Source organism: Akanthomyces muscarius, chromosome 6 (genome assembly GCF_028009165.1).
Source record: "Akanthomyces muscarius strain Ve6 chromosome 6, whole genome shotgun sequence".
In the NCBI taxonomy this organism is placed as follows: Eukaryota; Fungi; Ascomycota; class Sordariomycetes; order Hypocreales; family Cordycipitaceae; genus Akanthomyces; species Akanthomyces muscarius.
In genome coordinates, this window is record NC_079246.1 from 113859 (window position 1) to 141018 (window position 27160).

Below are 27160 nucleotides of genomic sequence, written 5' to 3' on the forward strand. Positions count from 1 at the left end.
TAGTCCAACCAGCCTGTAGTGCACCAAGTAAGCAAGTTGCGCCCGCTTGGGCGGAACATTCGTTTCCTCCAATCTCCTTTTCCATTCCACATCGTTGTCGTGATTATATTGATCGACCTATGGATGGCCCACCACGATGGCCATGATGGGGGGCATGATGATTGGAAACCTCGCGCCCTAGATTTTCACGTTTGTCCCTTTCGCTAACTCGGGAAGGAATCGCAGGGTTCTAGACCACACGCACTGAAGCTGACAGTAATCTATGAGACATTGATCAGAACCAAAAATTATAAAGCGACATTGTGCCCCCAACTTTACAATTCTTTCTCAACAAAACAATACATACAATTATACGTATCACTCCTTCACTATGCGCTCATCCACTGCCCTCACACTCGCCACGTTTGGCTCCATTGCCTCTGGGTATCAGCTTCCTGCCAAGCTCAAGACGTTGTATGATCAGCACAAGGTAAGTGAAACAGAACTTCTCACAAGTAAAATGCTCACAGTCTTGGGCCTAGTCTGGAGCTTGCTCCAAGAAGCTGTCCGGCTCCTTCAGTGGCGGTGCTTCTTACTGCGGCGACATTCCCAACGTCATCTTTCTCAAGGGAGATGGCCGCTACGACAACATGGACATCGATTGCGACGGTGCCAACAGAACCGGAGGCGCTTGCGCCAACGACCCCAGTGGCCAGGGTGAGACGGCTTTCAAGGACACTGTAAAGTCATATGGCATTCCGGACCTCGACGCCAATGTCCACCCGTACGTTGTCTTTGGCAACGACGGCGGCTCGCCGTCATTCAACCCGCAGGCCCACGGCATCAAGCCTCTTTCTGTAATGGCGGTTGTTTGTAACGGCCAGGTGGTAAGTCGTGCACAAGCAAACACTGCGCGTTTCTCTGATTTGGGATTATTTTAGCACTATGGTGTTTGGGGCGACACCAACGGTGGTACATCCACTGGCGAATCTTCGCTGTCTATGGGCAAGCTGTGCTTCCCCAACGAGCACCTCACTGGCAACAACGGCCATGACGCCAAGGATGTTATGTACATTGCCTTTACCGGCGCTGATACCGTTCCCGGCAAGAATGGTGCCAACTGGAAGGCTTCCAACACCGCCGACTTTTCGAAGAGCATCAAAGGCCTTGGTGACAAGCTGGTCGGCCGCCTGTAGATGTGAGCAGACTGGCGCTGTACCGTTGAACGAAATTTACTTAGATATGAGTCATGTAAGCATGGAAAAATTACAATAAATTAAAAGAAACAAAAAAACGCAGCTCACGTCATGTTTGAGCTGCTGCGACGGTCAAGTCACATTATTCACTGCAACCAAGACGCGTATTAGAAGCATTTTGTAACACACATTGCTTAATGTAGATTCCATACATTCTGTAACTTTCAACGCACTTTTACCCCCAACGGCAAAGCTCCATCTCGCATCAAAAGGCGTAGCAACCCTTATCAAATTCCGCACTCTTGCACTCTTGCACTCTTGCACGCACCTCCACCAGCACGACCGCCACACAGCCAGTGGCATGCCCCCGACCACCCCCACCGTCCAGCAGTGCCCCGCAAAGCTCCGCGAGGGAAAAACAAACGTCTGTGATACGGGGGGTTGACACGGTCCAGCTACCTGTAAACTCACCCAAAAGCTAGCAATAAAATGCACATTTCAGAGCGCCAAGTTTCACACTTGCTCCTGGCGCAAGCTGGAAACAAAACGCAACAGCGCAGGTGCCATTCTTGAGATTCAAATTGGCAGCATATGCATAAATACGAATTGTATTAAAGCAACGTGAATCGTCCAGTTCGCGTGGCTGTCGGCGCTCACCCTCTTCATATTCTTCCTTTCCCCCGTCCACCTTGTCTTCGCCTCCAAGGAAATGTGTGAATGACTCCAGGTCACGGTTCTGCATCCCGGGATGCAGCGTCGTAACGCAGCCGCCAAACGTCCCACCAAAACCCAGGCCCGGTGCACCAGCTCCTACTGCCGACTCAGAGACTTCAGGCAGGCGCACGTGTGCCGCGGTGACCGTGGCAGATCCCTTGGTCACAACCTCGAGTTCTGCCACAATCTGATGCAGCTGCGTTCCATCCAACTCGGCCCAGTTCTTCACGGCTGGCATTTGCACCAGAAAAACGCCATATTTGCCTGTGATTTTGGCGCCACTGGCAGCCAACCTTACCTTGATTTCCGATTTCCCTGTCTCATCCGGCTCCTTTCGCTTGCTCTTTTTTTCAACATGCTGACGCAGTTGCGCGGTTCCAGTCCCGCCATTACGTGAAGCTCGAGAAGAGCCCGCGCGGTGGTAGGGCGGTGTGCGTAGCTGAGCTTTTTTAGAACCCATGCTTGCACGGAAACAGAGGCAAGAGATGAAAAGGCAAGCAAAAGAAATCCGGGAGGGGAAGCGGGAAAGCGTATCACAAATGCAAATGTAAATGAAGCAGGTCAGAGAACCTTGTCCACTTTGGATGAAAGGTGAAAAAGTTGACAGGGAAATGGGGAGGAAACGAGCTATTTATGCAGTCTTAGATCTTTTTTATTCTTTTATATCTTGATTTATTTCTTAATGGCCCACTATGACTCACAATGCAGCAAAACTACTGGACAAGGCTGACAGCGTGGCAGACATGCTGCCTTGGTCAAGAGTTACTGGCGCGTCAGCTCAGCGCGTTCTGTCTGCACAGCAAAACGCGCATTCACGTGATCGTGTCATGGTCGCAGTCTCCGTATGTTAGCGGTTGCAAGCTGGCGTCCAGTAGATTCTAGGCCAGTACCTGCCAAGCCGGATACAATCGCGCTATCTTCATGAGTGGTTCTGCAAAAAACCGGCAGTGGCTTTCCCTCCAACAAGTGTCCCTCCACTTCAGATGATCTACACTAAAAAGCGCCGAAATGCGGAGTCCGCCTTCAGTTCACCTGCCTAGTTGGCGTTGGGTAGAACTACAGATCTAGCGCCGAACGGCAGATGTGTCTGCGCAGGGACAATAAGAGACGCGGACCGAGAACTCGCACTTCCACGTTGCGTTTCTTCTCTTCATCACCAGATACCAGCCCAGCAACGGTTCTCAATACAACTTCGGTATATGTTTCACTCTTCGAACGACCATGGACAACAGCAGCGACGCTCCAGCAGGCACGGACAGCCTCGCGATGCTTCCGGCGACCGAGGAGGCATATGCGGCACTGGAAAAAAAGTTGCTGCGAAAGATCGATTTCAGACTCATGCCGGTGCTCGTCTGCATGATTGTACTTAAGTGTGTACACTTCTCGACTGCAAGAATCATTTCTAACAACAGCCTACAGTTACCTTGACCGTAACGCACTCCCAAACGCTAGGGTCCAGGGTATCGAAGCGCATCTTGGACTGACGGGCGATCAGTTTAATATATGTATTTCGACACTATTCGCAGGCTATTTGGCACTGCAAATCCCGTCCAATCTGATTCTGACAAGAGTGCGACCGAGTATCTATTTGCCAGTCTGCATGGCTTTGTGGGGGGTAGTTTCGGCATGCACAGCAGCTGTAACCAACTTCACAGGGCTTGTCATTTGCCGATTCTTCCTGGGCTTCCTGGAGGCGCCATTCTTCCCGGGCGCATTACTGATGTTGTCTAGCTGGTATACCCCAAAGGAAATGGCCACGCGCACAGCCATTATGTATACTGGCAGTCTTTTATCCAGCGCATTTGGTGGTCTTGTCGGTGCTGGTATTGAGTACGGCCTGGACGGCGCTCGAGGCCTCCATTCTTGGCAGTGGCTATTCCTTATCGAAGGTACTGTCACTGTCGTCGTCAGCTTAGGCTCTATCTTTGTCCTGCCCGATTTCCCGTCAAACACGGCCTGGTTGACGGCTGAAGAGCGTGCGCTGGCGATACATCGCCTCCATGCGCACAGCGGCAGCGTTGATGAGGAGCGGGGTCCCCTCTTGGAGGGCCTGAAGATGGCAGCGCTCGATTACAAAGTTTGGCTTCTCACTCTCATAGTCATTCTCAAAACTTCCGCTGGAGCAGTGACTCAGTTTATTCCCACTTTCGTGAACACTTTTCACTTCAGCAGAGTCCAAACATTGCTGATGACAGCGCCTCCTTTCATCTTCGCCGCAATTGTTGCTCTTGTCGTCTCCGTCTCGAGTGACAAACTCGGCGAAAGATGTTTGCATCTCATTGTCCCGCTTGCATTTGCTTTGATCGGCTTTATCATTGCCGCGATAACTGAGAGTTTAGCGCCTCGCTATTTCTCGCTGTTTTTGGCGCTGGGTGGTGTATATGGCTGCTATGATATTACGTATGCGTGGATGAGCTCTACGGTACGTGATGAGATTAAGACTGCATTGAAAGAAGCACAACACACTGACCGGACGCTCTAGATACCTCGCCCGATTGAAAAGCGCTCTTCTGCATTTGCGATTGCCAACATGGTGGGCAATATTGCGCAGGTGTATTCTCCATATATGTACCCAAAGTCATCCGGCCCGCGGTACCTGCCGGCTATGATAGCAAATAGCGGCTTTGTTATGGTCTCTATTGTCTGCTGCGCCATTTTGTATTTGTGCTTGCGACGAGAGAACGAGATACTCGAGGCGGCGCAGATGCACGGCCAAGACGAGGAAGACGCCCGCAGCGATGTGAGCAAAAGCCGATTGCAGGAGAGAGTGGTCTCCGTCGAGGCCATGGATTCCGGCTTTCGATACATGCTCTGATATTATCTATATAATGATTATTCTTTGACAATTATAGCTCCATTTCCGCATACATTTACGTTCAACCCCCTGCCTCGGCCAGAACCCGTGAAACAGCAGCGATAAGAATGTGAGCATCTACTGTACCATGCAGTACTCGGCAGGCAACTTTAGGAGACATGATTTATCTGTAATAGTTAGGCATTATTACCTCGCAGAATATTCAATTTGAATGCGAAAGCCTATAATAGCTAATAGCCAGCGTAGTGAATTGAACGGCGGAATGGTTGCGCCTAGTTCAACCACCAACAACACCATTGGCGCCAGGCCCGCCGAGGTAGACATACGAGTCCCAGCTAGTACCAGAGTTGAAGAAAGTCTTAATTCTGTACCGAGAATTATCACTTTCTTGAGTGTAGCCGCCGCTGAATTTTTGTTCTTTTCCATTACTGTCAGTGTATACCATGTTTTTGATGTATCCGACCTTGCCGTCCCCAGCTTCTGGAAAATTGCCGCTGCCCATATCCGTAGTCGTCAGTTCTGGACCACTGTTGTAAACTTCTCCGTAAAAGGTAAGCAGATCTCCATAAGAGGCAAGAGTATCATCCTTCTTTGATTTCTTGCTGAAAAGGTCGGCAGGATAGTATCCGATGTCCTTTCCGAAAGCCTTCAACCACCATTTGCCATCGCTTAAGTGGTATTTGGCATCAAAGTCGTGCTGCTCTCCCCCGATGACAGATATGTGGTCAAAGGACATGCCGGGGTATATCGTATCATCGACTTGAACCCAACCTTTCTGTTCTGTGTTCCAGCCACACAAATAGTCGCCCACGCCCTGGTAGCCGTTTGTATTGAAGAAAATGAAAAACATTGGTTCGGAGCCCCGGGGTGGGTAGAACATCCATCCAACCTCCAGGGATTGTGTTATCGTGCCAAACTCGACCGTCTTGGCTTCATAACGAGCCAACCCCGTCTGGAGGAGAGAAAAATCGGAAGCATACTGGAGATAAGGCTTGAACATGCTGAAGCCTCCACCACCTCCGGTAATCTTTGTCTGTTTGCCTGCGGTTGCGTACCAATGCTGTCCGGCGTAGTCCTCGCTAGCGGCCGAGGCCTTAAGTTTGACATCAAGCAGTCTCGCATCAGACGCAGTCGGCAGCTTTTTCGGGGGGAATGGCACGAGGCCTCGACGAGGGATAGGAACTGTGCCCTCAGGGCCGCGAAGATGCTCGGGAAGGGGGCTGGCGAACTTTTCTATCTGCGCGTTGTTCCTTTTGTTCAGCTCATAATTGATGGGGAGGGTGAAATTGGCATCCTGGGACTCCCGGCGAACCCAGTCAATCACCTGGCCGTCTTTCAGGACAACAGTCTTGATGATGTCAAGTCCCTCGGCCTGTCTTGGGATGGGAACAGCTACGGCTAAAGCCGTAGAAGCCAAAAGAGTTGGAAGAAGAAACCACTTCATTATTTCCTGTAATGTTGTATGTCTTTCTGTAGCAGCAAAACCTGCTATGCTACGTGCTGCCACGTCCATTTTATATAGAACATTCGGCCATGGATCAAGCACTTCGACACGTGGACACGAGACCACTAATATTAGCGCTACTATCATGTCATTATGTAGTGCAATCCTTTCCTTTGAGAGGATCCTGGGCTCAATGGTGCCAATCGAAGGACACACACGCAGCAGTGTCTTGATTGGTAGCCCTATAACACCGAGCCTGGCGACTGTGGTTAATGGACCTCAGCTTGGCAGCTGCGGGACCGTGCATTCTACCTGCAGGCAGCATCGTTTGGAGCTATCCGTGAATGTGAGGCGGGCTGCATAGTTGGCTCATCCTTGCCAGCATAAGCTGTGCGATGTTCTTTTGCAAGTAACACTAGCTGGCCAGTGATCTACAAACTTCCATCAAAGCACCGAGTCACCTGCCAAGGTTCCGGGCCGACACTCTAACTAGGGGGCCATACGGTTTTTCTCCATTAGCGTCGTAACTGCAGGTCGTTTCCCACTGATTGAGCCAAATGATCGGGAGGACTGCCTGGCCGAAAAGCTTGGTTCATTTTAGAGCCTTTCGCGGTCATTTAGGGGCCCTGGAGCTATTACATACACTATAGCCGTTTGTGGTCGTTACCGATGGAGACTGCATCAATAATATGCGGAGCAGTGGAAGCTGCAGACAAAATTTCAACCGCTCGCCCCGCTTTGGCACTGCAAGGAAGCAGGCCATGGGCGACACGCTGCGAAGGTGGATGCGTTTTCATGTCTTTCGGCCAGAAACAATAACTACTGGCTATCAGTCGATGCATGTTCCAGAAGGGAAGCGCCAGCCAAGGCCCTTGTCGAGGCGATGAAACTCTACGAGGCCGGTCAATCAGAGTCGGGGTGGCACAGTACGCCACCGGGCTGCCACGGCATCATCCCGTTGGAAGATTTCTGCAATTAATATCGCATTCCCCGTACTATTGCATACAATGGTGGGCGGCAACGTGAACAGGGCTTGACCCATATTAATTTATCTGGGAAGGTAATTGATGTCTTGTGTGTCATGGCCTGAGAAAGACCCGAGTCAGAGCGAAGGAGCGACAGAGGAAGCGAACGGCGGGCGCTGAACTGATGACCGAAAGGTGTCTTAAAACGTGGTCGCTACGGCCTGCAGCCAATGGCAAAAGCCCGCGGAAACATGCATCGCATGTTTGTTCACCGAAGAGGCGCTCTTCCAAATTCCGCATTAATTTTTAGTACTAGTTTCGTGTAACCCCGAGTATTACCTATCCCGCGGCGTTCGCCCGGTGGCGATTTGATGATCATGTGCTGTATAATTGTGCAAGGGCAAAGAGAACAGGCCTAGGCTTATAGAAGCGCTAGGGCCAACGGAGAAGGACGCTCATACATAGTTATTCATTTCGTCCAGTGCAGCACAATACTGCTAAAGCGCTCCAGCTGCTCTGGGTCCGTGGCCCACGTCGTCAGAAGACGAATCACGGCCCACTCGTCGTTGTACTTTTCCCAAATGTAAAAGGAGAAGTTTTGCTGCAGAGTCTTGACCAGTTCCAAAGGCAGAACAGCAAAGACTTGATTCGTCTCCGTCTCAGCTCGCAGCGCAAACCCAGCCCCAACAATGGATTGCGATAGCTTCTCCGCCGCGCGGTTGGCTTGACGCGCCAGATCAAAGTACAGGTTCTCCCTGAACAGCTCCGCAAATTGCACACCCATGATTCTACCTTTGGCCAGGAGCGAACCATGCTGCTTGACGAAGAATTCAAAGTCTTCAGCTAGCTGCGGATGCTTGACCACAACAGCCTCTCCAAGGAGCGCACCATTCTTGGTGCCCCCAATCCAGAAGATATCAGTCAGTTCAAGTATATCGTTTAGGTTCAAGTCATTTTTGGAAGATGTCAATGCACAGCCGATGCGGGCACCGTCGACAAAGAGAAGCAGCCCATTCTCTTCGCAGAGACGCTTGATGGCTGTCAGCTCTGCCTTCGTATAGACGGTACCAATCTCGGTAGCGTTCGAGATGTACACCAGGCGAGGCTTGGCCATGTGCGGAAAGTGCCAATTATCGTCGAGCGCCTTGCCGATACTGGCCGGTGTCAATTTTCCATTCTCCGGGACGACATTGATGATTTTGTGACCGCTAGCCTCAACGGCACCAGTTTCACGTGTAACAATATGCCCGGAGCTGGCTGCAATGACGGCTTCATGGGGGCGAAGGCATGCAGCAATGGAAATCGCATTTGCAGAGGTGCCGCTCGGCACAAAGAAGACCCCGACATCTTGGCTGCCGAGATGGCTTCGGATGTGATGCTTTGCTTCCTCGCTGAACGTGTCGCGGCCGTACCCTACTTCTTGAGTACCATTGCTCTGCAGCAGGGCAGTCAAAACCTCAGGGTGTGCCCCCTCGCTATAGTCGTCGAGCAAACTATATTTGGCCTTGGCGGCGGGTGCTCCGGCAGCAGGCATATCGATATTTTGATGGGGTTGTATTATATTATCCTTCAAATGGTAACAAATTCGACGCTGCGGATGACGGATATGAGGATGGTGAGGGAATCTTGACAAAGTTGAGTAGGCAAAAAGTACTTTATCAACAAACAACACGTACTGTAAAACTTTGTTGAGATGGAAGTTCTTACGAAATCGGTGGGTCGAATTGTGGACTCGGCCACTGTCGTCAATCGCTGTGAGCCTTTGGTTATAAAACATGGAGTAGACCGTTGAATGCCGCCGGAACCCGTATTACGAGAGCTAATGGACTCCGGCTTCGGATGCCGGAGGCGGTATTGATAGGGCCGGTGTAGTTTTGCTCAAACAACAAGCCCCGGGGTATCAGCCCGTGAAGCTCAACTTGGGTTCTAGACCACACGATCGGATGCGGTCAAGTGACCAACGCCGCCATTGGCGTACAGGGAACATGGGAAACACAATCCTGGGTGTCGCACAGTGGCTGCAGCAGATTGAAGCAAGCAGCAAGCAGCAATCAATTCATTGGACCCACCGCCAGGCGCAGAGAAGCATGTAGAGTCCGCATGCCACTAACGTGCCAGCAGGCAGCAGAGAGCATTGTTTTAGCATTTGTACAATTCATGTATTTGGACACAAACATTTGCAGTCGTTTCATCGGCTCATTCGCCGTGGACAGCGGTTTTCAGGGGCATTTTGGAGAGATGTGCGCCAGAACAGGAGCCTAAGCCACGCTAACGGCGCGCCGCTTTCGGCCACGGAATATCGATGTGTAATTGCCATTTTCTTTTCGTTCTAGCTTCTGCACTACATGCGTTTGTGTTGAACAATCGCTTTTTGTTTCAAATCATGGCCCTGCCTTTATTTGTTGAATGCATGCAAGGGGTAGCGCGCGATTCCCCGTAGATCGGACGCCTCAAGAAAGTCCGCAACTTTCAGCTCCTGAGCGTCACCTCATGCGGGGATGCTTACTTTGGGACAGCCTCTTACAGCCAGTTCTTAAACAGCTTAATGTAAGCCATCTTAACCAGCTGGACCTCAATGCAGTAAGCAAGAAGTTCGGCGAAGAGAAAGCCGATGTAAGTGCCTTTGGGATTGACAAATGACAATGCACTTTGGAATGCCGGGATCCATGGGAGCACAAAGCCAATGGCCATAATCGCCGCCGTGGAAAGGCCGAGATGGATAGATGACCGGCTCTGCACAAACGGGAGTTTGGCAGTGCGCAGCAGGTGCACAATAAGCGTTTGCGTCAGAAGACCTTGCAAGAACCAGTGGGTCTGGAACTGGCTGACAGCAGTCGCGTCTTCCGTGGTGCGAATTCCGTAGTAGAACCATCCAAGTAAGAAAGTGCAGACGTCGATGACGGAGCTGGTCGGACCAAGTACTACGACAAAGCGAAGTAGATCTGTGACAGTTAGCATTGCTGGTCACCGGTGTTGCTCGAGTCGCTCTACTCACCCCAGGGTTGCCACGATTTGGGATTCTCCAAAAACTCTGGGTCGACCTTGTCCCAAGGGATAGCGATCTGGCTAATGTCGTAAAGCAGATTTTGCGCGAGGATTTGCAAGTTTGTCATTGGTGTGAACGGGAGCCAGGCGCTTGCAGCAAGAATACTAAACACATTACCAAAGTTGGAAGACAAAACCATCTACTAACCTTTAGCGTTTGGACGATCATTCTGCGTCTGGCAAGCATACCTTGATGTACTTGATGGAGTTGGCGTGAGTAACACGGCCGATCGTGACGCTCTCGACGATAATTCCCAGGCCCTTTTCAGTGAGGATGAAATCTGCGCAGTCCTTGGCGGCACCTGCAGCGGAGTCGACAGAGATGCCCACATCAGCCTTCCGCAGAGCCAGACAGTCATTCATGCCGTCGCCAAGCATACCAACAGCATGTCCATGCTTTTTCAAGCTTGCGACAATGCTTTCCTTCTGAACTGGGGACACCTTAGCAAAGACTTTGCAGCTTTTTACCGCTTCATCAAAGTCTTCCTCGTCGACCAAGTTTGCCAATTCTGTTCCCGTCATGGCTTCAGGGCCATCACTGTCAATCAAATCCTGGCGCTGTACCAGCCCAAGCGCGCGACAAACGTTCATAGCAACTGCCATGTTGTCGCCTGTAAGCACCTTGACATCAACACCGAGAGATTTGAGTTGTTGGATGGACTCTGCAGCATCTGGCTTGGGCGGGTCAACAAACGTAAGAAGACCATGGATCGTCATGTGCGTCTCGATATCCTCAAAGCTGTCTTCGTCATCGATCTGGGCTTTGACAAGTTGCTTCGTAGCGACCAGCAAGACTCGGTAACCCTGACCGTTTAGCGTCTTGACCTGTTGCTTGAGGGTAGTGCGGTGATGACCAGCAATGGCGCTCTCGCCCTTGTCTGTCTGAATCTTCGAGCAGCGGGAGTACACTTCTTCAAAGGCGCCTTTGCAGATGAGCATGGCGCCACCGGCGACGCCACGAACGATGCAAGCAGATCGGCGACGCTCAAAATCGAAGGGAATAACAACCGTCTTTTCGTATCTCGTAGTTTGAACTTCTTCGCCGTTCTCAAGCCGGAAGCTGCAGATTGCAGCGTCCATGTTGTTTCCACCAGTGCCCTGAATCGTGGCCTCGATGACAGCCAGTTTCAAAACCTCAGCATCAAAATTGCCGGACCAATTCAGAGCCTCTCGCATTGTTATTTCATCCTTTGTTAGAGTCCCGGTCTTGTCACTGCAAAGAACACTCATTGCGCCGAGATTCTGCACTGAGTCGAGTCGACGAACAATGGCCTTCTTCTTGGATAGCAAATACGCTCCACGAGCCAGGTTCGCGTTGACAATGGCGGGCAGCATTTCAGGCACAAGCCCAACCGCGACGCTGATGCTGAACAAGGCTGCTTGACCCCAGTCACCGGTACTTCTGGCAGATACAACAAGAACAATTGGTACCATGACACCCATGAAGCCAATGAGCATCCAAGTAACATTTTGAATGCCTCGCTGGAAAGCATTGAGACCACGGCTCTTCTGGAGCGCCTTGGACATGGCAGCAATGAGAGCGTCGCCGCCCGTTCGCAGTAGCACAACGGTTGCCTTGCCAGAAACGACACCAGTACCCATGAAGCAAATGTTGGAGAGATCAAAGAGAGAGCCGTCGGTTTTGTCACCACCCGTGGAGGCAAGCTTCGAGACAGGAGCACTCTCTCCCGTCCACTGCGACTGGCTGATGCGAAGAAAAGATCCTTCGAGAATCAAGCAGTCGGCGGGCACAATGTCACCAGGAGCCAACAGCACGATATCGCCGGGCACCAGTTCGGATGTCGGTACATGAGTCTCGACCTCGCGACGGCGCACGCGAACAGCTGTCTTGATGGACATTTGAAGACGAAAAACAGCGAGTCCACTTCGATACTCTTGCCAAAATCGCACAATGACAGAGATTGAGACCATGACCATCAGTACAGTGAAACCAGTCTATTCTCGTCAGTCGACCGCCACAGTGCCATATCAAAAAAGTGAAAACTAACCCAGTCCGGTGGGGGGATCGAGGCATTGATGATGGCGAGAAAGATTAACAGGATATTGAACGGATTCGGAATGACCTTTAAGAGAAGAATGAACCAAGATGGGGGCTTCTGGGAACGAAGCGTGTTCGGTCCCTTGACACGGAGACGAGCCTCAGCTTCATGGCACGACAGACCCTCCTGCTCAACCTGCAAATGATCAAGCACTTGGTCTAGCGGAAGAGAGGCAAAAGCTCGTAGGATAGACTCAGTCGTATTGTCCAGCGCAAGCTCTGGCGGCGCACCCCAAGCCAGCCCGCTCGTCTTTGCCGTCGTGACCGGAGTCGCGCTCTGCAAAGGCGTCAGGCCGCTCTTGACGGACGAAGAATACGACTTCTTCGCCCCACGGGAGCTCATCAATTTGGAGAATATAGACATTTTCTCATAATACTTTCGGCTCAAGTTCTCAAGTTATGGCGGTTCAAACTCGGCCGCTAGTTGTTCGCCTGCTATCGCCGCCAGAGCTGCGAAGTATCGTCGGGTTTGCGTGGTCGCCAGCTTTGTGGAAGGCTCTACAGACGGAGCCCAGTTGTCTTGGTGGTTAGAGTTGAGGAATGACATGTATGGATGATTCGAATCGTAACAGTTGTGTTGGGATAATTTGAAAAGACGAAAACTGAAGACGGGAAATTTTTGGTGTTTATACATGCTATCTGCCAGACACACAGGCCGCTCGGAGCACATACCAAAGCACTCACGCGGATCTCGCAGGGGATAGCAAATGGGAGTGGGGGTTTGAGACCCAGTAATTTACTTGGCTATTGGAAAAGGCTCGAACGATGTGGTGTGAAGACGGATTGGCGGAAGCGGCTCGCCAAGTCGGCCAAGAGCAGGTCTAAGCCACGACACAGCCCGCCCGACTCAGACAAGAAAATTTGCAACCATGAAATCGCGCAAATGTTGGTCATGTCGTCTCACCCCGAGCGACTGTGGAAAGGTAAAACCAAAAGAAAAATCTTGAAACCGCGGAGTCGGCTCCAGTTTTCCCCAATGTTGAGCCTTGTTGCTTTGCTACCAGTAGCTGGAGCTGCCGAGCAAGAACGGCCTTCATGAAAGGTACGTAGGCCAGTCCAGTGCAATCGAGGTTGCGGTGACTGCCAATGGTAAACTTAGCCAGAGCCGCTCGGGATTGCATCTGCCAGCGACCTATTTCGTACGATGATGCTCGCATGGCTTCAATAAAATGACAGCCTACAAATGCGACCGCTGTGTCATTGTTACGCCCCCAAGGGGGCTACGTCGGTGGCTCCTGTTCAACTCGTCGCCATGCGCGCATGCCTAGCATCCGCCCGAAAGTAAACAGTTCAGGTGAGTCACTACATGTGATTATAGTCTTGGGAGGCCCGAGGCCCGCCTTTCAGGAGTCTGGAGCGGTCTTTGCTGCCCGTCGGTAAAGTAATTAAGGATAAACTGCACTTTTATCCAACGGCCGATCACACATTAGTCTTCGGCACGCAACCGAAAAGGTCACGAAGGTGTTGCTCCACTTGGACAGAGGGGCCGTCAGGTCATTTAGTTGTGAGGCCATTAAATATCAACTCGCTCTTCGGCGTACAACTGCCCTGCGCTAAGCCTTTTTTCCCTGTTGGGAGGCTTTAATTTTAGAGGAAAATCTAATTATGATTGAAAATCCCCGCCTGGTTCAGAAAACAGCTCTCTTTTTTTTTTCTGTCTGCCAAGGAATTTGCAAGCCATATTGATGACAGCTTTCTCGCCTCTTGCTCATGAAATCTCCACGGCTGCGGGACCAGCGCCCGTCGTCTCGCTCCCACAATGTGGCAGCGGCGCGCTGGCCTTGTGCAGTGGCGCTGGGCCTTTTTTTGCTGGAACTGCAATGATTTCGTGGTCGAAAAAGTCGACCGGCAGCGAGAAGGAAGGTTCGTGACGTCTCATTGCTTCCACCGTGGCGTCGATGGCATTGTACGCAAAGTTAAATTGTTGAATTTGCACTGGATTGGCTATAGCGTGTTTTGTAAGCCGCTTGCTTCATCTGGGTTGCATGGCCATGTATACAAGACTTACTAGGGATCTTATCTTCCTCAAGATAGGGCAACACCTCGTTTTTCAACTGTTTCGCTTGATCTTGCCCGATGTTGCTTAAAATTTGAATGACGCTGGCCCTGTTTTGGCGAACGTCTTGGTAGATGCTGAATCGATCCGCAATGTCACTTCTTGACTGCGCTCCGAGCATGGTGATGCCCAAAACCAGCCCATCTTCGATACCCTGCGCGGCCCCCTGTCCTTGGTCTAAATCGTCTTTCAGCAAACACTCAAGCTGGGAAATACAGTTTGCTTACGCGGTAACATAGGATGCGCCGCATCGCCCACAATAACCAGCATCTCCCTATGCCATTTCTTCAGAGGGTGTCTATATAGCAAAGGCCATCGTTTGACGTCACCGGCCTTTCTAAAGCAGAGTATAAGCGCTCGTGGCATGGCATGCGCGTATAGTAAATTACTTACCGTATAGCATTAACGATATCCGGGTGGAAGTCTTTGAACCTGTCGGCAATTTCCTCAACGTCTACAGATGCCTGCCAATCTGCGAGGTGTCAGCACCGCTCGTAAATCTGCCTTTGGCAACGTACCCTCCGTGTCTAGTTTCAACGACTCATCGTAGAAGAGCCCAACAAAGTTATGCACCGTTTTACTATTTGTCATCAGTACGCCAAGTCTTCGACTCCCCTCGATCATGTACTCACTTGCGACAAACGTAAGTCACCAGCCGTCGTTGCGTATGGTTGTCTGGAAATACCCGTGCCCGGGATACATCGGTGATGTTCCATTGCCTCGTCTTCGGGTCCTCCGCTAGTGTCGACGCCGGTATTAAAAATCTATAGCAAACATTAGAGTGCTGCGGCGCAACAGCCTCGACTCTGTGCTGTAGAATCGCCTCCGCGGCGCGAGAATGGACGCCGTCGGCGCCGACAATAAAGTCGGCGTGTATGGTGTGTCCGTCTCGGAACGTGATAGAGGGTACCGCCGGATCCTTAAATCTTTTGTCAGTCCTATCGTCCATGCTCAAGTTCGAATCGGTAAGCATACGAACGCAGCGACGCCGCTCGCCCGGTGTATTTTCGCTGGTGTTCCTGGCCCCGTCTCCCGAGTCGCAAGCCACTTTAGGCAATTATGCAAGTCAACTCGATGCGAAAGATACATAGGCGTCCCCCCAGTATCTTTTGCAGTCTCATTGCTCATAAAGTCCATAGTCTTCTCCATGGTAAAAGGATTATAGCTGCTGCCGCCCTCGGAAACTACCATGCCCCAATCTTCTGGTTGGACGCCCCATGCTAGTAATATCCGGCTCGCGTTTGGAGGAATCGTGATTGCTGCGCCAATCTCGTTGTTCATGGACGATTGTTCGTAGAGCTCGACACGGTGGCCAGCTCGTCGTAGCGACACGGCGGCTGCAAGGCCAGCGATGCCTGCACCAACAATGACAACGTGAAGCATTTCTTGTTTTGCGCACAACAAAGCCTAGTATCAAGGTCGAAAGGGAATAAGTGATTCTGGCAACGGCTGAGCACGAGCTATATGAACATCGTATTTTTAACAGGTCCCAACGTACTTTGTTTGGAGGATGGAGCCCACGGGCCCCGGCGCCGTACTTGGTTGTCGGGGAGTGGGCGGTCCGGGTATGCCGGAGCTAAAAGTTTCCTACTTCGCGCAATCTGCTGAATGCGCCAGATTATAAAGGCTTGTTCGTCCCAAAGCTAAGCAACACTGGGTCTGTTAGGCTAGGCTCTAGTTTTAGTCTGGCGTGGCAAGGTCGGGCGTACCAACAGGAGCCCGGCTTACACAGAGCTCGTTCCCGTCTGCAATGTACGACGCGTAGTTGGCGGGAATGTGCAAAACACCGCAGTTGGAGGGCGCTGGATAGCAAATACCGTTGTTATTCGGGGTAAAATGTTGCTCTTCGTCACTCCTCACGCCTTGCTTCCCCATAGCTTGTGACGTCAAACATTCGCTTCGACCTGGGTGGACACTACAGATAAGGCTGAACCCTGCCCGGAGCTCTGTCGCCTTGCACTTTGGGTGCAAAAATTCAAAGCCGTCGGTGGCATTCCTGGTCGCCCTCTTTTCGCAGATCCGAAAGATAAGTCAGCTGCCACCTTGACCGCCATTGAGAGTGTAGGGCGATTGGATGGCTCGGTACGCTCAGGTTGTAGAGGTCGCGCCACCTTCGGATCCCCCACATCCCGCCCGGCACTCGCTTCTTGTCAAAAATCAATGCGCTTCCTCATGACGAATCAAATATGATGGTTAGGCACCAGTAATTCCGCTTCATTTATAAAACTATTGCAGCTGATCCAAACCCCTATAGCCGCCGTCTGTCAAAAGTCGTGGGTTCAAAGCCGCTACATGGGGCGTAGTCATGATCAATGAGTTGCAAGACGAGGACATATTCAGATCTACAAACCTTCTGCCAGAAGTTCATTTGCTAAATCTTATCACATAATGAATGTTTTTCGGACATTTTGAAGCCACGATGTTCTTTAATCATTGCGGCTCGTGTCGTAGTGTGAGGTTGCTCCGATGCCACCAAGCATGTGCACGCGCTTGAATACCGGCATCGCCTTCCATCATGCGCAGTTCTTCCCTGGGTGTTTCCCGCTGTAGGTTTGAAAGAAAAGTCCCGATTTGCGTGCCCAGGAACGGGCGGCGGAACAGCTGGCGCATCAATCTGTAAGGCTCGCTAGTCTCGATGGGTTCAGTACCCGCTAGGAATCTCATGGCAACTCCAAGAGGAAACAGGCCGATGTGGTTACCAAAGGCCCCTGCCGCAGGCTCCCAGAACAAATGCACTGAATGCGCGATCTTGTACGCGCATAGTATTGGGCTGCGACGATCGTCTTGTGGCTTCCATACAGGGGCTGGCGAGGGGGATAGGCTGCCTGATGAGATACTTGATGAAACTGAGGCAGGTGGTGAAAGGTATGAAGGCTGGCCACTTTGCGGCCGGGGTATCTGTTGCTGCGGTCCTTCCCTCTTCAACAGACCGATGGTTGAGTACAGTAAAATACCGACAACCCAGTAGAGGCTAGTTATTTGCAAGAGCGCGGTATCGATATCTGTTTTGGGGACCGGTAAGGGGAAGCCAGAGGCGATGTAGTCGTAGATCAAAAGATCGTCTCCTACTTCTTTTTCCCAAGCGATAAGTTGTTGATGGCACACCTTACACGCCAAGAGGGCGCTTTGCCGGGCTAGTTCTTTCGATTGGGGATCTTCGGTAGCCTTGATGTTGTCAAGATCTTCCAGTAGTCCTGGAACATCAATCAATATATCTATTAGCTTATCCTTCACAGATTTGTCTTGTGTATGCCATGGAACACTCTTCCAAGCTGATGTAGCAAGCTTCGAGAGCCGCCGCCTGGCGATGTCGCCCACAACCTACAGATCGTCGTAAGCGGAAGAAAAGCGAGTAGTGTTTTCGGTTCATACCATATTCAACCGACCATCAGCGAACAGTTGGTGCCCTGTTCCGGACTGCAGATTGGGGGCGCCTCGGGCCAGCACTAATGACATTTGCCCACTGTTGTGGCCGCGCCATCCGTCCACGTGCATTGTTGCATCTGGATATTCGCTAGAATCGTTTCCAAAAAGGATCTATGCACCTATAAGTACACCGTACGCATTTCGGTATAATTGAACATACTTCATAAAATTCCATCAAACGTGCGGCCGCCAATAAACCATCGCCCAGCCTCCGTGAATCGCTGGCCACGGCTCTTGTCATCTCCTGAATAGCTTCAGAATATGCCTTTAAGCCCTTGATTATAAGCTGGCCGTCATGGTTCTGGTGCCCGATGACCGATGCGCTCATTGCTAATGAAGCGAGACGGAGTGTCGGCTCCGCATCGTAGAGCTTGCCCATGTGGGCTGTCCAGCCTCCTGTAGATAGCCTGCAGGCACGCGATGTAAAGGCGCGGCCATTGGGCAGGTAGGCAGACCAGAACATGCCGAGATACTTTTGCTCTCGGGCCGTTTTGGCGAGAGACTCTCTGAGAATCACTTCGATGTTGGTCCCATGCTGTCCGGCGTAGCGAACCTGCCAAGGCTCCGATGGATTGGTCGGCGGTCGTCGCTGCCGCCCGGTAGGCTCCTCCTCTGTGGTCGCATTAACCCAAACGAGATCGCGACCATAGCCCTCGCATATTAAGCCCGCGGTAAGACACTGGGCGCACGAAGGCTCGGCCTTATCACACTGCGATGGAGTCAGTTCGCTCGATTCCAGAAATAGTATCCAAGACGCAATCCACTTACTCCCTTCTTACGCCGTCGGCAGGTTCGGCAGCCTTTCGATCTTCCCGGGACTCCAACCATGGTGGCTCCGTCACGGAGATGCGTGTCTGAGCGAGGCCTTGCAGCGTATCGCGTCGTGGGACAATTTGTGCTCTACGCTTCAGCCACGCTGTTAGGGGTTGCGATATGGGATGAAGCTGGGTGCATAGGCAAGGCCAAAAAAAAGAATGCAGTGGCAGAGCCACCCTTTGAACACATAAATAGACTAAATTGACTTGAAGCAAGCGCATCTACGGCGCATAATTGAACTCCATGAAACCTCGTGCATTTGTGGGGGGTGTTGTTCCGAGCATCTCCCCTGCCGCGAGAACTGCGTGATACGCCCTGCATAAGCAGGCTAGGTTGCATCGAGCATGGGCGAGGGAGACTTCATGGCCAACTACCGGGTAGCCCACGTTTATAGCCCGGAACACACCCCAACGAAGAACGCTCCGACTTTTGCTAGCCTCCTATTGTTCCAGAAAGCAGAGCTCACATTCTCTCGCTACTTCTATACTTAATTGCTTTGTCGTGAGTTCCTTGGCATGAATTTATTGGCAGATAGTTGCCCAAGATGGCACGGCTGTACGGCATATGAACAACGTTGTTCCAACGCTTCCATATAACTCGGGTGGGATCACTCGGAAACTCTTACGTTCCCACATAATTTCGCAAACTGAAAACTCGAAAGATAAGTCCGTCAATCTCGAGAGCAAGTTAATCATACTAAACGACGTGGTAGCTGGCAATCGTACTCCCCTTAGTCCCGGGGCGGCTAGCACCGCTGGACAGTAAGGCGCCGAGTGGATCTAGCGAGTGCGAGTGCGGGAATGGTTGACGCAAGGCTACTCGATGACGTGGTTTGGGCCGCCATCGATGCTTAGCTGAGGTTCCCCGAGATTCAATCATGAATGAGCAGCTCATCTTGCAGCGCTTGAAGCCAGGCTGCCGCTCACCGTCGCATGCCAGGGAATCGAGCTCTCGCACTCGCCAAATAGCGCGCATGATGAGTAGAAAAGCTGAACGAACAATAGAGCTATAAAGAGGGCGTCAAGAACGCTCAATTCTGGAGCGAATGTGATAATAAATCATCAACTACACATTTCTATTATTGTCCAATTGATATATTCAACATGGCCGCTGCCATTCGTCCGCCCGCCAATGCTTTTGTTGCCGAAATGCGCAAGGTATACAATCCAGTCGGCTTCGGCAAAGGCTACAACTTTGTTCTCTGGTTCATCTTCTGCGGTGCCCTTTTTGGCTTCTGCCTCGCTCGTTTCATGTATCTCGATTTTGATGGCGTGTACTGCCCTCTGGACGCCAAGGGCGGCCCAAACTCTGCGGGCCCTGGCGAGTGTTATTCTTACAAGTCACACCCAGTCTATCTGATTGGTATCAAGATGCATCTGTTCACTATTGTCCCGGGCGCATTTTTGGCTTGCTTCCAATTTGTTCCCTTTATTCGACTGAATTACATCATTGTCCATCGCATCAATGGTTACCTGGTGCTGCTGCTTAGCTTGCTGGCCACAGTCGGCGCCTTTATGATCGCTCGCGTCTCATTCGGCGGAAGTATCGGCATTCAAATAGTTGCTGGCCTCCTAGGCATCATGTTTTTGAGCTCACTGGCTATTGCCCTATACAATATTAAGACTCTGCAGCTGGAGCAGCACCGTGCGTGGATGCTGAGAGCCTGGTTCTACGTATGGAGACTCATTCATCTGTTACTTCAAGATACTAACTCTATAAAGGCCGGAAGTATAATCACCAGTCGACTTATCATGTTCATCAGCGCCACGATAATTTCTAATCAAGGGCCCTACTACGCGCCAATGAGCTGCGCCAAGCTCGCGTCATTCTACAGCAATGCCACAGCTCTAGAAGGTGCTCACCCTGCCTGCTCTGACCTATCGGCGTGGTCTATTGTTCGAGCAAATATGTCTGGGGAAGCGAAAAATGTAGCCGCGTCATTGGACATCACATTTGGCGCTGCTGTGTGGTTGGCGCTTGCGATCCATGCCATAGGGGTGGAATTTTACGTGAGTACATTTGCCCTCGTGTTGGCAGGAAAACATCTAATCAGGCTTACTTGCAACTTACACCGGCCGAAAGCGAGCGACTTCGAAAGATCTCATATCAGCGACAATTGGAGGCAGGGTTCTTGAAGCCGGGTCGTGCTGGATTAACTGCAGACCGTATTGGTGACGCCATTGTTTGGGGCCCCGATGCTGACCTGGGAGACACAACATATCTGGGCAAGCAGGTAACAGAGGGCGAGAAATGATGGAGATATCTTGCAGAACACTGTGAAGCTGGAGCTACAGACTTTCGTTCTAATATGTTATCCCAAACATTCTACAACGGTTGTTTGACGTAGTTATTCACAACTTTGCCGTAGGGTAGCTGAAACTCCGGTCGCGCGGGACACTAAGCACATTGTCAACAACGGCAAATACAGCGGGTAACTATCAATGGCGCAGACACTGCCCCGCGCTGTGCGCCTTCTAGATTGGGTGTTGGGTGTCCAGCCACCGGAGCGCACACCATCACTCCGCATGGCGAGCCCCGGAGTTGCGCTGCCGCTGCATGCCGCGGGCCAGTGTTAATTAACTAGTGCGTGCATTTATTGGGAGTTGTTTCGGGGGGATGGCGGGGAGGCAGTGTCTGCATTTTGACACCAACTCGTCTCTCTGTTTCTTCTTCTGAGAAAAAAAAAAGCCAGACAAGACAAGATGCCTCTCACCAGCGACTCGGTCTTCCAAGAGCCCGCCCGGGATCAGTACAAGTACGCATCCCGCCGGAGCGTCGTCCACAGTACCGAGGGTATTGTTAGTTGCTCGCAGCCACTGGCCGCCAAGTGCGGCCTTGACGTTTTGCGTGCAGGAGGAAATGCAGCTGTACGTACAAGAGAGATGAGCCCTCCCCATTTTCTTTTCCAGATTTACTGACAGAATTTAGGACGCAGCTGTTGCAGTCGGTACATGATTCCTGCAATGCCCAACGCTGAATAAACACTAACACACGTAGCCGCCGGTCTGAACCTCACCGAGCCGTGCTCTACCGGCATCGGCGGCGACATGTTCATCCTCTTCTGGGACGCCAAATCTAAGCAGGTAAAGGCCATGAATGGCTCCGGTCGCTCTGGGGCCAAATATAGTCTCGAACACGTCCGCGCCAAGCTCGGTCTCAAAGACGGCGACGTTGCGAGCATCCCTAAGAACAGCCCGTTTTCCATCACCGTGCCCGGCGCCGCGGCCGGCTGGGTCGACACCGTCGAGAAGTTTGGCAGCGGCAGGGTTGATCTCGCGCGGATTCTGGCTCCTGCGATTGAACTTGGCGAGAAGGGTTTTCCAATCTCGGAAGACGCCGGGTACAGTGTCCGTGACATCACGCCTCCCACAACACCTGTGCCGACTAGCTAATCAGGATCGCAGTGGATGGCCTCGGAGAAGCAAATCCGCAATGCCTCGCCCAACTTTGCCGAGATGCTAAAAAAAGACCCCTCGGCTGAGGGCGGCGTGCGCGCCCCGCGCCCAGGCGAAATCATGAAGAACCCGACGCTGGCGCAGACGTTCCGCACCCTCGCCATCGAAGGAAAAGCCGGCTTCTACAGCGGGCGCATTGGCGAGGCGCTGGTTAAGGTGGTGCAGGACCTCGGCGGCGATCTGTCGCTCGAGGACCTCCAGCACCACCTCGACACGGGCAGCGAGCCCGTGGAGCCCATCTCGCTCAAGTTCCGCGGACAGGGTCAGGACGCCGATGCGGGCATCGAGCTATGGGAGCACCCGCCCAACGGCCAGGGCATCGTCGCGCTCATGGCTCTGGGCATCATCCAGGAGCTGGAGAAGCAAGGCAAGATCCCCACCTTCAAATCTGAAGACGTCAATACCACCCCTTACCTACATGCCATTATCGAAGCGCTGCGCATCAGCTTTGCCGACGGCAGCTGGTTTGTCGCGGACCCGAATGTCAGCAAGGTGCCCGCAGCGGAGCTGATTTCGGAGTCGTACCTCGCCGAGCGCGCCAAGCTTTTTGACCCAACCAAGGCTTTTGAGACGGTCGACCACGGAGACCCGTCGTCCGTCTCCCCGGCCCTGCGCAGCAGCGACACGGTGTACTTTACCGTGGCTGACTCGGAAGGCAATGCTGCGTCGTTCATCAACTCCAACTATGCTGGTTTCGGCACGGCCGTCATCCCCGCGGGCTGCGGCTTCACGTTGCAGAACCGAGGCGCCAATTTCTCCCTGACACCCGGCCACCCCAACGCGTTGGCCCCGCGGAAGCGTCCGTACCATACCATCATCCCGGCCATGGCGACCAACATCCAGGACAACTCGTTGCACTCGGCGTTTGGCGTCATGGGCGCCTTCATGCAGCCGCAGGGCCACGTGCAAGTGCTGCTGGGCCAAGTGGTCGGGCGGCTGACGCCACAGCAGGCACTCGACGCGCCGCGCATCTGCATCGGGGCTGGGTACGACCAGCCGGACAACGCGACGGGGTGGACGGTGGGCGTAGAGGAGGGCATGCCGGCTGAGACGATTGAGGGGCTGAAGAAACTCGGGCATAACGTCAAAGTGGTCACTGGAAGTGGGCGCGGGCTGTTTGGGCGCGGCCAGATTATCCGCTACGTGGTTGACCCAGTGGACAAGACGCCCATCTGGTCTGCGGGAAGTGATCCTCGTGCGGATGGCGGCGCGTATCCTCTGTAAATGCCTCTACTAGAGCCAAACATAGACTGCAATTGATAGAATGCAATTGATAGACTGCAAAGTTTGCCCATGCTGGGCATGATGCATTTATTGTCCCGCAATCAGCGGCGTCCGTATAGTACACAAAACCGTCTCTTGTTTTACATGCCGCCACTTATCTACCCAGGGCTAGAACAGCGTCGTATATTCTCATTCGTTCGATTTTTGTCGTTTCGGTCTACTCCTCGCCTTCGACAACCAGCTTCTTCTCATCCAGCATCTTGGCCAGGTCGCCGTTCTTGTGCATCGAGACCAAGATATCGCATCCACCCACAAACTCATTTTCAATGTAGAGTTGCGGAATAGTGGGCCAGTCCGAGTACTCCTTGATGCCCTCGCGCAGCTCCTGATCCTCCAGCACGTTAAAGGCAGCGAACTTTTCCGGGTTGACGCCCTGCACGCCGAGGATCTGGATGGCAGCGCGCGAGAAACCACACTGGGGTGTCTCTGGAGTGCCCTTCATGAAGAGCACTACGGGGGCTGAGCCGACGGCTTCGTCGATGGCGGCACGTGTCTTGTCGGATAGCAGGCGGACCTGCATTGGTGTGAGGAACTTGGGGGCCGCGGCTGGGCTGAAGCGCCCGAGGGATGTGGCGGCGCCGCGCATGGCCGGTCGGGCGGCCTGGCGGGTGACATTCTGCGAAACAGGTCAATCGGCAGGACTTAAATCTGCGCTTTCATTTTGTAGTGCGTACCAGAGCTAGTGAGCGAGCAAACATGGTTGCGGTGGAATGTGTGGGAGTGGCGATGATGAAATTGGAAGCTTGCGCAGAAAAGCTGCAGAGCAATGGCGTAGTGCCGACGGGAGGCGCTGACCAATCAGCGCTGGGGTGACTTGTGCCTCTGTGTAAGCCAGCTGCCGGAGAACTGGGTCATAACCAGGGAAGTATATGATTGGATGCATGTATTGAGCCAGAATATGATGCAGTGGTATGCTTCTTTATTTACTGTGCGGACGCATTGGATTTTAAAAGAATTTAAATAGTAGTGCGCGCGTGATGAGTTGCCTGTCGACACTCGACCGCCTGGCTTGCCAGCTGCCAGCTGCCAGCTGCCAGCCGCCAGCCGCTGTTTGCTCCCGAATCGTCCGTTCATACACCTTTCTAGGATTTCAAATTCCGGGTGCAAAGACCAAGAAACAGCGACCATGACTTCCACAGCTAAAGGGAGCTCCCAAAACGCATTCCTATCTCTCCGAGCCAGGTTGCGCACGCCCGAGTGCTCCACGCAGCAGTTCTCCGGGCGAGTGGCCAGGGCCACGCATCTGGACGGAGGGAAGATCCAAGAGCATCTGCAGTGCGAGCTCAGGAAAGTTCTTGCTGCGCATCTCAGTCCAGAGAAGCAAGGAGATGGGATTTCTGTGGGCCAAAACTATGCTTTACTGGAACAACTTGCGAGTAAGCGGCGCGAGCTCCTCCATGTAAACGCACTAACTAACCTGGCCCCAAGACTCGCTCGCCACAACGGGATCCAAGCTGCATCATCAGAGCACAAGAGAGATCGAAAATGTCAACGAAGCAATCCAAAGCCAGATTGATGATTTTTCTTTCGAGTCGAATGCAGCGCTAGCCAAAAGCGCCAAGCTATACCAAATCATTGCCCAGCCACTTGCCGAGCTTGCAGAACCCAGCGCAGACGAACAAGAGGATACCGTGCTTGAGCGCATGGCTCTGCTACACGGAGAATTTACTAGTGCCAACGATAAAATTGAAACCCTCCACGAGCAATGGCAATCGTGCGTGCGCGCAGAGCAGGAGGCGTGGATGCGGCTGACGGATGCCGACAACAAGCCGCGAGAAGAGTTGCAGCTGCAAGACTTTGTCGACAGCATAGATGAGGTCATGCTCAATGGCGAATCCAAGATAAATGATATAGATGCCGTGAGTGGTGTTACCTACGCCATTGATCAATTGTACTGACTGGGCTAGGAATATGCCGAATATATTCAAGTCGAGAGCCTGAAAGTGATGCAAACACTCATGGAAGGGTAAAGCATGCCAACACTGCCAAGACTTGCGGTGCCCCAAGGACTTGTGGAGGGAAACGAATAATAATTCTTTATCATATGTCATTGTTGCTATGTACGTTTAGCTGCTTCATTTCTCATTCCTCCATCTGCCTGTCTAACGGCACCATGCTTGTATCCCAGTTTGAAATCAATAACTCCAGCCGATGTAGGCTATATATCTCTAGCAATGGCAAAACTCTTTCTAGTAGCAAAACAAAACAAAGAAAAGGTATTTTATACTGTCAGAAGTCGAGACAGTTACTGCTGAGCCTTCTCGTTGACAACAACACCCCACTCGTGGGAGACGTTGCCGTACATGATGTCGCCGATCCAGGTCTTGATCTTAGTGGTAATCTCACCAGCCTTGCCCTCGGGACCCATGGGGATGTTGATATCCTTGCCACGGTGGTGGATCTGAGAGACCGGGCAGATGAAGTAGGCAGTGCCAGCGGCAAAGGACTCGAGGATGCGGCCCTCGGCGTCGGCTTCGACGAGCTCGTCAATGGTGTACTTGCGCTCCGTGATCTCAATCTCGCCAGCAAGACGCTCGCGAGCCAGCTCAACCGCCGAGCGGCGGGTGACGCCATCAAGGATCAGCTTGTCGTCAAGAGGAGCAGTGATGAGCTCCTTCTTTCCGTCCTTGCGCTTCCAGAGGACGAAGAAATTGGAGGCACCGGCCTCGGTGCACTCGCCGTTGGCGCCGTAGAGCCAAAGAATCTGGTGGTAACCGCGACGACGAGCATCGGCGGTCGCCAGCAGCGAGGGGCCGTAGTTGGCGCCGACCTTGGCGTAGCCGAAGCCGCCGACCCAAGCGCGGACCATGTCCTCGGGGGAGGTGTGCAGGCGCATGCCGCCCGGGGGGCTGTCCATGCGGGGCATGTAGGTGACGATAATGTAGAGCATGGCCTCTTTGGGGGCCTGGACGCCGAGCTGGGACTGGGTGCCAATCAGGGTCGGGCGGAGGTAGAGGAAGTGACCCGGCTTGTCGCGGGGCAGCCAGCGCGGGCCGTCGACCTCGAGAAGAGCCATGATCAGCTTCTCAAGCTCGGCGGGTGGGAAGGTCGGCAGGGAGATGCGGCTGGCGGACATGTTCATGCGGGCGCAGTTGCGGTCGGGGCGGAAGACGCGCAGGCCGCCGTCGTAGCCGCGGAAGACCTTGAGGCCCTCGAAGCACTCGGTAGCATAGTGCAGGCAGGATGCGGTGGGCATGAGGCTGAGGGGTCCGTAGGGCTTCAGCTCGGGGGCGGCCCAGCCCTTGGTGGCAGACCAGTTGGCGAGGACCATGTGGTCGGTGGCAATGGTCTCGGTGCCGGCGTTGGCGACGGCCTCATCGGGGACCTCACGCGGGTTCTTGGTGTAGGTGTAGGTGATCTTGGAGGCGTCCAGCTGGGCGAGGTCGGGGGTCTGCTCAGCGGCGACCTCCTTGCGCTCGACGGCCGCGGCCGTGAGGTTGACGTCTTGGTTCTTGACGGCGGAGGGAGACATTGTTGGTTGGCGATGTCGGGTGGTGGTGAGGGTTGATGAGTTGCTCCAATTGAAGGAATTGGAGGAAGGGGTCGGAGAAAAAAAGAAGGGATGGAGAGTAGAAAACGAGACAAAAGAAAAAAGAAGAGGAGGGGCAGCGTTTTTAGGTTGTGAGTCAAGACAAGACTCGAGGGGTGGGTGGATATCAGCGGGCGCGACGACGGGGCGGCGACGAAGAAAAAAAATCTGGGTGCGGATAAGCCGGGGTGACCAAAAGATCTCCACTTGGTGTTGTCGCGGCTTAAAGAGGAAAATGCAAGATGGCGGATAGAGTTGACTCGGGCTAACGAAAAGTGAAACTGGTAAGATACCGTGCTGGTTGGTTGTAAGAATTTTGTCGGCTGTTGCTACGAGGTACAAACACAGGCAATCACAGTGTGACAGGAAGAAGGAAG

The 27160-nt window shown here is 52.7% G+C and overlaps 14 protein-coding genes across 14 annotated transcripts; 5 read left to right on the forward strand and 9 right to left on the reverse strand.

The window, feature by feature from the left end:
• Window positions 1-370: 370 nt before the first annotated feature.
• Window positions 371-1175, forward strand: LMH87_000030 (uncharacterized protein; the record flags this gene model as incomplete). Its single annotated transcript, XM_056197872.1, has 3 exons — window positions 371-469; window positions 522-866; window positions 921-1175. The coding sequence occupies 3 exons, from the start codon at window positions 371-373 to the stop codon at window positions 1173-1175; spliced, it is 699 nt and encodes a 232-aa protein (XP_056054875.1).
• Window positions 1176-1307: 132 nt separating this feature from the next.
• LMH87_000031 (uncharacterized protein) lies at window positions 1308-2349 on the reverse strand (the record flags this gene model as incomplete). Its single annotated transcript, XM_056197873.1, has 4 exons — window positions 1308-1324; window positions 1388-1458; window positions 1647-1653; window positions 1833-2349. 4 exons carry the CDS (start codon window positions 2347-2349, stop codon window positions 1308-1310), a joined length of 612 nt encoding a protein of 203 aa, XP_056054876.1.
• Window positions 2350-3639: 1290 nt separating this feature from the next.
• LMH87_000032 (uncharacterized protein) lies at window positions 3640-4704 on the forward strand (the record flags this gene model as incomplete). Its single annotated transcript, XM_056197874.1, has 2 exons — window positions 3640-4311; window positions 4372-4704. 2 exons carry the CDS (start codon window positions 3640-3642, stop codon window positions 4702-4704), a joined length of 1005 nt encoding a protein of 334 aa, XP_056054877.1.
• Window positions 4705-4981: 277 nt separating this feature from the next.
• LMH87_000033 (uncharacterized protein) lies at window positions 4982-6295 on the reverse strand (the record flags this gene model as incomplete). The annotated part of the gene is made up of 1 exon (XM_056197875.1): window positions 4982-6295. One exon carries the CDS (start codon window positions 6293-6295, stop codon window positions 4982-4984), a length of 1314 nt encoding a protein of 437 aa, XP_056054878.1.
• A 1287-nt stretch (window positions 6296-7582) lies between these two features.
• LMH87_000034 (uncharacterized protein) lies at window positions 7583-8890 on the reverse strand (the record flags this gene model as incomplete). The annotated part of the gene is made up of 2 exons (XM_056197876.1): window positions 7583-8738; window positions 8790-8890. The coding sequence occupies 2 exons, from the start codon at window positions 8888-8890 to the stop codon at window positions 7583-7585; spliced, it is 1257 nt and encodes a 418-aa protein (XP_056054879.1).
• A 743-nt stretch (window positions 8891-9633) lies between these two features.
• LMH87_000035 (uncharacterized protein) lies at window positions 9634-12581 on the reverse strand (the record flags this gene model as incomplete). The annotated part of the gene is made up of 5 exons (XM_056197877.1): window positions 9634-10055; window positions 10109-10298; window positions 10348-10460; window positions 10539-12114; window positions 12168-12581. The coding sequence occupies 5 exons, from the start codon at window positions 12579-12581 to the stop codon at window positions 9634-9636; spliced, it is 2715 nt and encodes a 904-aa protein (XP_056054880.1).
• A 1344-nt stretch (window positions 12582-13925) lies between these two features.
• LMH87_000036 (uncharacterized protein) lies at window positions 13926-15656 on the reverse strand (the record flags this gene model as incomplete). The annotated part of the gene is made up of 7 exons (XM_056197878.1): window positions 13926-14161; window positions 14226-14450; window positions 14501-14610; window positions 14667-14745; window positions 14792-14853; window positions 14906-15192; window positions 15249-15656. 7 exons carry the CDS (start codon window positions 15654-15656, stop codon window positions 13926-13928), a joined length of 1407 nt encoding a protein of 468 aa, XP_056054881.1.
• A 235-nt stretch (window positions 15657-15891) lies between these two features.
• LMH87_000037 (uncharacterized protein) lies at window positions 15892-16148 on the reverse strand (the record flags this gene model as incomplete). The annotated part of the gene is made up of 2 exons (XM_056197880.1): window positions 15892-15926; window positions 15983-16148. The coding sequence occupies 2 exons, from the start codon at window positions 16146-16148 to the stop codon at window positions 15892-15894; spliced, it is 201 nt and encodes a 66-aa protein (XP_056054882.1).
• Window positions 16149-16703: 555 nt separating this feature from the next.
• On the reverse strand, window positions 16704-18527 carry LMH87_000038 (uncharacterized protein; the record flags this gene model as incomplete). Its single annotated transcript, XM_056197881.1, has 5 exons — window positions 16704-17008; window positions 17228-17594; window positions 17646-17810; window positions 17860-18408; window positions 18468-18527. The coding sequence occupies 5 exons, from the start codon at window positions 18525-18527 to the stop codon at window positions 16704-16706; spliced, it is 1446 nt and encodes a 481-aa protein (XP_056054883.1).
• Window positions 18528-19618: 1091 nt separating this feature from the next.
• Window positions 19619-20690, forward strand: LMH87_000039 (uncharacterized protein; the record flags this gene model as incomplete). Its single annotated transcript, XM_056197882.1, has 3 exons — window positions 19619-20188; window positions 20237-20524; window positions 20598-20690. 3 exons carry the CDS (start codon window positions 19619-19621, stop codon window positions 20688-20690), a joined length of 951 nt encoding a protein of 316 aa, XP_056054884.1.
• Window positions 20691-21217: 527 nt separating this feature from the next.
• Window positions 21218-23194, forward strand: LMH87_000040 (uncharacterized protein; the record flags this gene model as incomplete). Its single annotated transcript, XM_056197883.1, has 4 exons — window positions 21218-21382; window positions 21444-21462; window positions 21513-21862; window positions 21920-23194. The coding sequence occupies 4 exons, from the start codon at window positions 21218-21220 to the stop codon at window positions 23192-23194; spliced, it is 1809 nt and encodes a 602-aa protein (XP_056054885.1).
• A 217-nt stretch (window positions 23195-23411) lies between these two features.
• Window positions 23412-23952, reverse strand: LMH87_000041 (uncharacterized protein; the record flags this gene model as incomplete). The annotated part of the gene is made up of 2 exons (XM_056197884.1): window positions 23412-23870; window positions 23929-23952. 2 exons carry the CDS (start codon window positions 23950-23952, stop codon window positions 23412-23414), a joined length of 483 nt encoding a protein of 160 aa, XP_056054886.1.
• A 428-nt stretch (window positions 23953-24380) lies between these two features.
• Window positions 24381-25224, forward strand: LMH87_000042 (uncharacterized protein; the record flags this gene model as incomplete). The annotated part of the gene is made up of 3 exons (XM_056197885.1): window positions 24381-24630; window positions 24683-25113; window positions 25162-25224. 3 exons carry the CDS (start codon window positions 24381-24383, stop codon window positions 25222-25224), a joined length of 744 nt encoding a protein of 247 aa, XP_056054887.1.
• Window positions 25225-25499: 275 nt separating this feature from the next.
• On the reverse strand, window positions 25500-26726 carry LMH87_000043 (uncharacterized protein; the record flags this gene model as incomplete). Its single annotated transcript, XM_056197886.1, has 1 exon — window positions 25500-26726. One exon carries the CDS (start codon window positions 26724-26726, stop codon window positions 25500-25502), a length of 1227 nt encoding a protein of 408 aa, XP_056054888.1.
• Between the last annotated feature and the right edge of the window lie 434 nt (window positions 26727-27160).